A 10,713-nucleotide genomic window follows, 5' to 3' on the forward strand; every position below is an offset into this window, starting at 1 on the left:
TTTTGGATATGATGATGATGAATGAGCATCACATCTCTGCCCACGTACTGTTCAATTGAAGCTACTTCGATTCACTAATGTGCAAATTTTACTGTAATTTCTAAGAGCAAATCGGATCTCATTGATAAGAATCATGTCGGAGTCAATCGTACAAGTCATCGAAGAATCGAACAGCAGCCATATTGATGTCACATTGACCCGGCCACGAAGAATTGGAAAACAATGAACTCTAAAGCCCCGCTACAGATCCATAACTATATTCCACCGGTACAGCTCCTGTGCAGGTACCGGCAAATTAAATGTAACCAGACCAGATCCTTCTTCGTAGCCAAACTTTACCTCCTTGGAGTCCACGAGCACTCTCCGGGGACGGACAGATGCATAGGCGCCGAATAGGCCACACCCGCGAACTTTCAACTCCACCGACCCACTCAAGGTCTCATACTTGACCTCCTTGATCGCTCCACCTGAATTGAACATCTTGACAAGACCAATGGGAGCGAATGTGGCCCCGCTGGATATATCCTTGACAGGGACCACCGTGAAGACTTCGTACTCGCGGGCTTTCAGTGTTACTGGCATAGATGCGTTCTTAGGAAGATAAACCACCTCCCCTGAAATTGCCAGGAAAAGAACAATTGTTCGTAAATTGCTCTTAACATTTTCGGGGAACTCATTGAGCATCAGTAACCACTGAGGTGGTCCAACAACGAGAATTAAGAATCTATCAATTGATTGAAGTTATACCTTGAAGATGGGAGAACACGATGGTATCCCCAGTCCACCCATCACCAGCAACCTTGGGAAGATAATCGACATCTTGAGCCCTAATTACGCCGGTAATTGTGCCGGGCTGTTCATCGTGAATGAGATTTTTCTTTCCAACTCTGCACCACCCTGCTCCTTGGCAGTTGAAAACTCCCATGACCCCCGAGAAATCGTTCAAGTTCCATATCTTCAAAAGGCTGCAATGTAAGGACTTCATCAGTTAATTATAGAACCAACATATGACACGGCCTTTGTGTTAAAGTTTTCTTTTTAACCTTTTTCCATCTCGTGCAGGATCAGCGAACAAACAATCTCTAGTCGGTCTGCCTGGGAGTCTGGCCCTCAATATCGAACCATCAGGTAGTATGAGTTTTCTTAGCAAATCGAAGTCATGTTGCCCAGGCTTATCACTGCATCAAACAGAGAGATTTGGTATTGAGTCTGCAATGAACTACTCCATTATTGTACGAGGTCAATATCAAGCTGATATTGAGTCTGCACATGATATTGTACCTGACATAAATGGCACATCCACCGACAGCTCGGGCTGCGCCATGATATTCGGCCATCGGATGTAAGCTCTACGATCAGAAAACAACATGGATTTAGAGGCGTGAAATCAGAGAAGATAATTTCTAGCATAAAATCTTATTCTTTGCTTACATGAAACATATCCCAGTCAGGTTGCATGAATTCTCCTAGAAAAACAGTGTTATAAGCAACCGATGCGATATGAATTGTATGAGATGCTGGATCCTTCGGCCAGAAATCGTCGGAAGCCCTAATAACAGCTGAACGCTTTGCACTGAAAATCCAGAATTACCCCAGAACAATTAATTTCAATTGCAAAAACAGTTGAACGTTATTGAAAAAAAAAAAGATAAAGATAAAGAGGAAACTAGTACCTGTACAAACCATCCGTGTTGTGACTCATACACGATATGATTCCATTGTCGGGGAAGTTCCTAGAAATCGATGCCTCTAGCGCCTTATGGTAATTCCTGGCAAGATTCACCCTTCCACCATGACCTGCCCCAAGGGTTTCGAGGATGTTTTGAACATCCACCTTGACCCCGTCGATACCCGCAGAGGCAAGGTAGGAGTGGAGCTCATTGTAGAAGCTGTAGACTTTCTCAGGATTCACAAGACCAAGCCCGTTGGTTGTGATGCTGTTCAGAGCATCACAGGGCTCGTTGGACTGTACTCCTGGGGACGAAACGGGGTAGGTCATTTTTGACTCGTAATGTTTCATTTCGGTGACATCAGGCCTCACACCACCCCAGTAACCAGTTATTGCATGCCATACGTATGCATACCTGAAATCGTGCAATGGGGATTAAAAACTTTTCCAGGCAAGAACCATCTTTATTTATTTAAATTGTTTCTCACGAGGAAAGACTCTTTATAAACCTAATATTAGTCCGTAAACGCCCCATTAGTCCATGGAACTTAGGATTTCGAAGGCTTTAATATATCTTCCTCGGACCTTTTCGTTTTCCATGTTTAGTTTCCCATCAAACTCATCCATTATCTTTTCTCATCTTTATAAGTACTACCCCTAACGATAGAGAATCTTCAATCCTGCAAGCCCAGCAAGTCAATCAAATAGATGATGAATCATACTTTAGATTATGTTTATCCTTGATCTCGGTGACAATATGGCAAAGGCCAAGTGCAGGATCTTCCACTCTGCTTCCCTCTTTGCCATCTTTCTGGAATTTGTGGTTTTCCTTGATGTGGGTTAATCTGTTCGCAAAGCTGGAGAACACAGTATGGCCAAGCAAAATCAATGATCAAATACCGAAATAAACATCAAGAAAAAAAAAATGGAAAGAAGTTGATTCAGTTAAGAGACGAACTTTGCCGTGTTATCAGCCTTCGACTCGATGCTAGCTGGATCCATTCCAACTGATTGCCATCCATCATCTATAATAATGAACTTCGGGGGTATGCCACCATTCTCCAAACTGCAACAGCAACAGACCATAAAGATTGAAGTCTAACTCCCATCAAGTTATTCCAAAAGCATGTTCAAGCGGGCATTTTTAATGACGGGATGATAAAAAGCATACCTCTCTAATCCTTGTTTCACACCTTCTGCAGTGACCTCAGTGTAGAAAGCATCCCATGTGCACCATCCAAACCAGTTTAGCATGTCGGGCATCTAAATCATGACAAGTAACACAAACAAAAAATTACGGGAACTGCATTTTAGGATTGGGACCAAACTAATGTAGCTTTGACTAATTTGATTTGTCTCTTGAGAAGAGAGCTTACGTACCTTTTTCCTCTCACGGTGAGAAAACGTCTGCAGATGTCCCTCAACTGATCTGTAGATACGAACAAGAAGTTAATAAACCGTCCTGTATATTCATCTGCTGGTATAAGAAGGTAAACACCAAAGTGGTTTTTTCTCCCAAAAAACTTTCATTGATCGAGTTTGCCACAAAACGATTAATTTATTCAACTCTCCAATGGAAGAGCCAGAAAAATGATTTCATCATGATTCTACGTATTGCATACTTTTGTCTATAGAATTTAGGAAAACACGCAGGACGGCAGAATAAATTCTACGAATCAAAATATTTCCTTCCCGAAAGCTTCTGCAACTCTTAATGCACTATCCTGGCAAACTACATGGCAATTTGCTAGTTGTTACCGGAGAACTTACTTGACAGCATTTGTGATGACATCGAAGGGGTCAGGGCCTGCTGCCATGAAAACCAAATTGCTCCCTTCGAACCCAGTGACCGAAGGGTCTCCTGCACATAAGAATACAAAGAAACAGATTAAATTTTTTATGACTAATCATCGGGAAGATCAAACTAACAAGGATCGATGGTCTGATTCCTCACCGCTCTCCAAACAGATCTCCATCTGATTCTGCTCATTCCCCTGTAGAACCGCTCGGAAATCTCCTTCGAGAATCGGCAAGAAAACAACATAAAGAGCGGATTGCTCTGCACCATCCTCACCGAAGTGAGAGCCGTCTCGCGCTTCAACTATTAGAAACTGGGTCTCGAACGGGATATCCCGGCCACAGTTGCCCATCCTCTGAGTCATCCACCATAACTTGAACCGGAACAGGCACATAAACCGCAGTCCCCTGCAGGCCAAGAAGTGTCCGAGTTAAACCACGGAACTAAACTACTACCCTTCAGCATTATGAACAGAAACATCAGCAACAAGTGATCCTCGACTCGTAAAATGATCCCATGTTTAAACTGCTGTCAGAGCCTTGATGATCATGCATGTGAGTTCCCATCCACCACGAAACCGGCAAGGAAATGTGGCATATCCCGAAGAAGTTAAACCGTCAAATGTCATAAAAATCAGAGCTTTGCCCTGTTTCTTCGCCGGTTGAATCCACCGAAAATTTAAAAGCAAGAGAGGAACCCAAAGGCGTCACTCCCGCCGGAAAAAAGAAAGAAAGAAAAACTCGAAAATGAGAGCGGTGGCTTATTACTCGAGCTTGCCGACGGGGAAGACGCGGCGGCTGCCGACCTGGTCGGAGCGGACGCCGAGGAAGGCACCGTTGACCAATGCGCCACCGGGGGCAGGGGTGACCTCGATGTTCCTATCAACATCAGTAAGGACGCAGCTCCCCAGCACCATCAACCTCCCATCGGAGACAGTGATCCCTGCCCCGACCGTCATGGCTCCTCAACGCAGAGGAACAAGAGGGAAAAACCCGACAATGATTAAGGAAACGGGAGGGGTTTTTGCATCAAAGATCACGAGTGGGGTCTTGTGTTGTGGGATGTGCGAGGAGCCCGGGCGGGTATTTATACGCGAAGAAATCGTAAAGATTTTGCCATAATAAGGAGCTCCCGAAAATTGCAATTGCAGTTGCGGCCCTCCAAGGACGTCAAACGGTTCATGCATTTCATCACGCAAATTCCAAGGACCGCGGGCTGATTCAATCCTCCTCACACGTCTGCTATCATATCACAACCAACTCACATGGCTTTGAATTGTATATCCCGAAAATTCTCGAGATTTTGTCATTCGTGACGATAGTGATTTCTGTCATATCATAAATGATTTATTTCTAGGCATTCGATTTTGAAATGATTAATATTTTCATTTTATATCACGTGGATTTTTTGATGAGATCCTTATGATTCACCGAATTTGTGATATCTATTATTTTTTATATGAATTAACTTATCGTATATGTGTTCATGAATATGGCTCCTCCTAGCAGTGATCCTCGCGCAGATGGTGGTGTAATTAATGTATTGCAGGACTGTCGTCAATGATAAAATCCTCCATTTTATAAATGATGAATTCGTGATATGATCAGACTTGGTTTGAGAGTGGTTATTAATGTAAAAATATTGAAAATATGATTGCTGAAAAATAAGTATTGATTTCAAAATAATTTGAAATCTTTGAAAAAAAATAACAATTTAAAAGTGTTGAAATTAAATTGATGGTTGAAATAGAAAATAAGAAGAAACAATTTTAAAGAGCAATTATTAATATGCTAGAAAAATTCATGTTTACAATCATTGCTTGTTTAAAAAATAAATTTTATTTAATTCAATTTCATTACTTTTTTACATTTTTCTTTAAATTCTCTCTCATACTTTTTCTATTTATTATTATAATTAATTTTTAATACTAAATTTTCTTAACTATTTAACAGTTTTCCTCAATTTCAGTATTTTTTCCTCAATTCAACAATACAATCATTATTTTTTTATCTTCTTGTTCAATTTTTTTCACATACTTTTTTCAACTATTTTTATTTTCATCTCCTCAAATCAAACTTAATTTCGTTATTAAAAGTTATATAAATAATCAAATCATGATTGATTTTAAAATAATTTATCAAATAATATTTCTACTTAAATATCACTAGATACAACATTTATGTAACCTCTACTGCATTTATTAACGGACTCTAAGACGGTAAATTTAGTCGGGAGGTAAAGTAAACTTTTTATTTTTATTTTTGGTAGGTATAGAAAAGTGATTTTTTTTTTGTATCTGAAAGCAGTGTTATCAGAACCGGACCGGACATCGAACCGGCCGAGGTATGGGTTCATGGGTTTATGGGTTCAACCAGGGGTTCGACGGGTCGGACTGCATGTTTAATTATAAAATAAATAAATATTTATTATTTTAAGAAAATAACATAAAACATAAGAAAATAGTAATAAATATTAGATAATAATTAATATGTGTCAAAAAATTGAAAAATACAAGAAAAGATAGAATATTAGATTTCTTTTGACATGGAAAGGATGGAGACATAGAAGGAAAGAGGAGTAAGTTGTTATTACATTAATCCGAACAAACATGAATTGATGCTAGCTGATTAATGATTCATATGTCCTTAAAGAGTTGTTGAAGAGGGTTCATCAATTGGGAGAATACAGCCCTCCATCCCTCTTTTTTTTTTTTTGCTAAGTGCCCTCCATCCCTCTTGTGTAGGATGGACCATGTCCCAGAAGAAGGCACGCTCAGGATTTGAGCAGACACTGTACTTCTTCTCCCCCGTTTTACTATCTACGCTCAGGATTTGAGCAGACCCTGTGCCGACACAACACGGCTTTAGCAGGTTCTGAAATGTCGAATTTCCTACAGACCAAAAAGACATCAGCATACGGTTGACAACTACATTACATGTATAAGACATATATACAAATGTCGATTGTATGCATAGTTGCAAGTTGTCGAGAGATGAGTACCTTTGGCATTGAGCACTGAGGAGAAGGAATTGTAGAGATCAAAGAGGATGAAATTGGTGGCAGCCGGGGGCTTGTCGTTCACTCCAAGAGGTTGTCTTCCTCCTATTTATGGAAATCATACTATGGACTAAAGTAAGCAAGAAGTGGATTGAAATTGGGACACCCAACAAAATGAAAAATCTTTTATTTTTAATTAATTCAGTAAACACAATTGCCACCATTTCTTAATCACTGAATCTCTGAGCTGAGTCAAGCTGAAATAGAGCAGCGGAAGAACCAGACAAACACAAAGCGACAAGCAGAGGACATGAAACCTACAGAAAGGACGGATCTTTCCCAGAAAAGAAACCACCCAACGGACAAAATCAACCAGATGAGAGGTAGAATTCGGAAACGGAATACGAGCTCGAGCTCACCTGAGAAAACCCAGTTCCTACCCCCACATAAACGGGAGAACTGAAACTTGCGGCCTTGTGTCTCTTTCTTCTCACTCTTCCTCTTCATCTCCCCACCGATCCATTCTCTCTCATAGCTCCTCCTCACGGGGGACTCTTCAACAACCCCAAATCTCGTTCTTCGGTCAAGCGCAGTGATGGCATCATCAACTACTTCGGCTTCCATTACTACATCTTCCGCCAGAACTCCCTCCTCTCCATCCCATCCCTCTCCCTCTTCCTCCTTTTCTACTTCTACGTCCTCATCAAGACCGCCCAGGACCATTTCTCCATCGTCACCACCAAGCTCGGCCTCAAGCAGAAGGAAGACAGTGAAGATTGAAGATGAAGGCGGCTACGGTTTCAATCGATTTTGATTTTGATTTCGGTTAGGGTCGGGAGATTTTAAATTTCCTTTAAAAATTCTGAACCCATGCAACCGGCCGGTTCGAATGGGTTCGATGGGTTTAACAAAAAACCGGCCGATTTTTTAGGTTCACCGGTCTGTTTGTGCATTTTCGGTTTTTAAGCTAATCGGACCGAACAAGTGTTCGGTTTCCGGTCCGACCGGTCGAACCGCACGGTCCGGTCCGGTTCTGATAACACTGTCTGAAAGTTCAATGCATCCTAATAAATTCAGCTCAAGCTGGATAATTTTATCTATTTACATTACTTGAACTCGCAATCTTTTTTCTTTACTGACCCAGGTGAGCTTTGCCGGACTAATCCGCAAGCCTCCGTGAACCCCGGCAGCACACGGAATGTGTAATCGCGTCAAGCGCTCTGGTGGCTCCAAGTGATTTCAAATTCGGAATCAAATGAATGCATGAGTTCCTCCTTAATCACTATATTAAATCCCTTAAAATTGAAATTTATAATTTTATTTAAGAATAATAAGTTTCCAATTACTTGAATTAACTAATGTAAGCGGAAAAGCGATTATTTCGTTGGGTAGATAGGGCTGCAAATCTTCAATTTTAGCCTCAAGGACACCGGGAAAAGCCGTGGAAAAGGGACGACTTCATGCCTCGATTTCTACGTGGCAGGGGCAATAAAATATCTTCCGATGGCGAGAAATCAAACCGCATTCACTTTTTTACTTGTCCAATCAAATGATATATCTGTATCTCCCTTCCACCAAAAAAATGATATACCTCCCGTCGGCTACTTTAACTTTTTTTCACTTTACGACGGGGAGAGAGACACACACACTCAGAGGACGGAGAAGACGACAGGAATAGCTGCCCCGGCGCACGTTCCGTGAACCCTCCCGCCCGACAGGAACATGTGACCCTTCTAACCAACCGCCCCCGAGATCCACCAACCCAACTTTTAACCGCTCGCCACCTACAAAATTACCAAGATCCACCGAATGAATTACTTTGGTGATTATTCTACTTAAATAAAATTCGAATTCAAGTATTATAAAAAAAAAAAAAAATTCACGCAAGTGGTGTTAGGATATCATGTCGCGCTCTCATAACACTATATCCCATACTTAGTAACCATCGGATTATTGAGGGAAAAAAGTGCCGAAGAAGAGGAATCCCAAAAAAAAGATGGTGGATCAGTCAATCGTTTTCTTCCTAGGCTTGCGGGACTCCATTATAGATTACATAAAAGTGACATGTCAATGGAGGGCTTTGTGCTCGTGTACGCTCGTGCACTCGCCGTTCGATCTTGTGCGAGTTTTCTTAGGTTTTACAGTGTGTAGTAGTAGAAGCCTCTATATTTGGAGAGGAGTGGGAGGACGAGAGTGCACTTGGGGCTCAACTCTTCTAATCATGTCCATGCAATATTACACACGCAAGGCCGGTTGTTGGTTGCCCAATCGACTACAATGTATGTTGCTTCAGATGCTGCTGATGATATGCTCTTTTGGTGAATGTTGAGCGCGGTCTCTACTTGATATTGAGTCTAGAAAACTGAATTTTTTTTTTCTGTACTCATTTTTAGAATTTATACGAACTAGATTGATGCGAGTAGATTCGAGGACTGCGATCTGCATGTTATTTGATTTCACGTGTAGCGATTGGCCTTAGCAGCAGATCAGATCGCATCAATGCGATTAAAATAGGGCATGAAATAAAAGCATCTACTTCGTGAATTGGGATTTTTGTGGCTTTTCGAAAATGTTTGCCCGAACATGTCAGTTAAAAGAACTTATTCTATACACCAGAGCATCTAAACAGTTTACATGATTAAGTTAACATTTTTATGATAGACTATCGGTGTCAATATATATATATATTTGACTGTTGCATGTAAAGGAATCAACAAATTTTCCCTTTCATCGAAAACAATTTTATTTTGTGAGAATACAAAATGTTTTTCGAACATGTTTCTAGTGAATTTCGAACCGTTTTCACTGCATAAGAACTTCAGAGAATATCTATGTGATTGGTTTATTGAAAATTAAAAATAATATGCAGGGAGAAATTATTAGATAAACTTAATTCACCACGTCATTCATGAACTAAATCATTAAAATAATGACACGTGCACAAATTGTTAGATCTTTAATATCTAAATAGCTGGTTCCGGAATGACGTGGTGGATTAGATTCACCTAATAATTTCTTGGGGGAGATGGAGAGTGTTGGAGACCAAGGGGAGGCCGTACGCGGAACCGAGTGACGTGTAGTTCGAGGAAATGCGTGGAGGTGACGTGGAACGTTGACAGAATCAGCTTTGAGACCCTGAATGGCCAACTTCATACAACAGCAAAGTCCAGTGTGTTTGGTTAGTATATTTAATAAATCACAATCATATTCATATGCATGGATGAGCAGATTGCGTGTGGTCGCGTTGGATAATACGAGGAGCCAGCTCAGGGTTGCAACTACCACTATGAGCACTCAACGCTGGCCACAAACGAGCTGAGCTGAGATGGCGCATCGCGACCCCGCGGATAGGTGGAGGTCAGCTGAGCTGGCACATCCCGACACCACTCGTGGAGGTGTAAATCATTATATTCTCAACGGTTTTTCGATTGATGTAGAGCATGAGCAATATAGTGTACGGGGCCTGAACTGCCATGGTTGATGCCTGGTCGTGCGCAACGTGCATAATGGGCTTGGAGCTTTTTCTGCAAGCCCCTGTATCTATGGTACCATTGGTGTAGACGGAGTAGTGCCCTCTTTTGAGGGTGTTACAGTAGGAGGATGTCTAGTGTTATATTGATTTGATTACTGGTGGGATCATGAGATTTTTTTTTTCTGTGTGAATTCTGATATCTGGAATTCCAATTGGATTCCAATTAATCCAATCGAGTCAAGTCGGCCTAATAAATGATAAAATTCTCCTAGCGTGGATTTTCTGCATTTACAAGGATTTCAATCTGAGACCTTACTTAAATAGAACAAGCGCATGAGCTAGTCTCTTAGGAGGCCTGTGATGAAATTGGAATGATACTAGCAGTCGAACAAATTTCGGTGAATTGACACTCCGCTTCAGACAATGTAAAGTCCTTTTAAGGTTCAAAGGTGGCATGTTCTAATTTCCAAACGGGATGATCCATTAACTCAATTAACTAGCATGAAGTGGACGATTATGATCAAAAGATGGTGTAATATAGTGACGCAAGTCATTTCGGGAAAAAAAAAGAAGAAGAAAAAAGTGGATGATTATGGGCAAATACGTCATTAGGTTCGGCCTTCCAACTTTAAGCCAAGGCCCAAAGCTCTTCAACTGGTCAGAGGCCCCTGGAACATTTCCAAAGTTTAATGTTCAGCTCTTCGAGGTCCAAAGCTCAAATATCTTCAATTACCAAAAAAAAAAAATCGTATGAAATAGTAAATAAATAAATCATAT

General features: G+C 41.0%; 1 protein-coding gene across 1 annotated transcript; it reads right to left on the reverse strand.

Annotated features, from left to right (window-relative positions):
- Positions 1 to 86: 86 nt before the first annotated feature.
- On the reverse strand, positions 87 to 4,671 carry LOC116192468 (probable galactinol--sucrose galactosyltransferase 1). The gene is made up of 13 exons (XM_031521021.1): positions 4,235 to 4,671; positions 3,624 to 3,874; positions 3,440 to 3,530; positions 3,050 to 3,098; positions 2,841 to 2,932; positions 2,628 to 2,735; positions 2,392 to 2,526; positions 1,674 to 2,084; positions 1,432 to 1,573; positions 1,282 to 1,349; positions 1,044 to 1,178; positions 748 to 965; positions 87 to 614 (listed from the first exon to the last, which is right to left on the reverse strand). Exons 1-13 carry the CDS (start codon positions 4,423 to 4,425, stop codon positions 241 to 243), a joined length of 2,265 nt encoding a protein of 754 aa, XP_031376881.1. The 5' UTR covers positions 4,426 to 4,671; the 3' UTR covers positions 87 to 240.
- Positions 4,672 to 10,713: the final 6,042 nt, after the last annotated feature.

The sequence above is a fragment of the Punica granatum genome, chromosome 1 (assembly GCF_007655135.1).
Source record: "Punica granatum isolate Tunisia-2019 chromosome 1, ASM765513v2, whole genome shotgun sequence".
Taxonomy (NCBI): domain Eukaryota; kingdom Viridiplantae; phylum Streptophyta; class Magnoliopsida; order Myrtales; family Lythraceae; genus Punica; species Punica granatum.

What these genes read in the sequence shown, in the direction of transcription:
- LOC116192468 (XM_031521021.1), bottom strand. Translation starts at nt 4,425, where the DNA reads ATGACGGTCGGGGCAGGGATCACTGTCTCCGATGGGAGGTTGATGGTG. An exon ending in CTCACCGTGAGAGGAAAAAG is followed by an intron (nt 2,933 to 3,049) that starts GTACGTAAGCTC and finishes GTCATGATTTAG; the next exon opens with ATGCCCGACATGCTAAACTG. An exon ending in AAGGATAAACATAATCTAAA is followed by an intron (nt 2,085 to 2,391) that starts GTATGATTCATC and finishes GCACGATTTCAG; the next exon opens with GTATGCATACGTATGGCATG.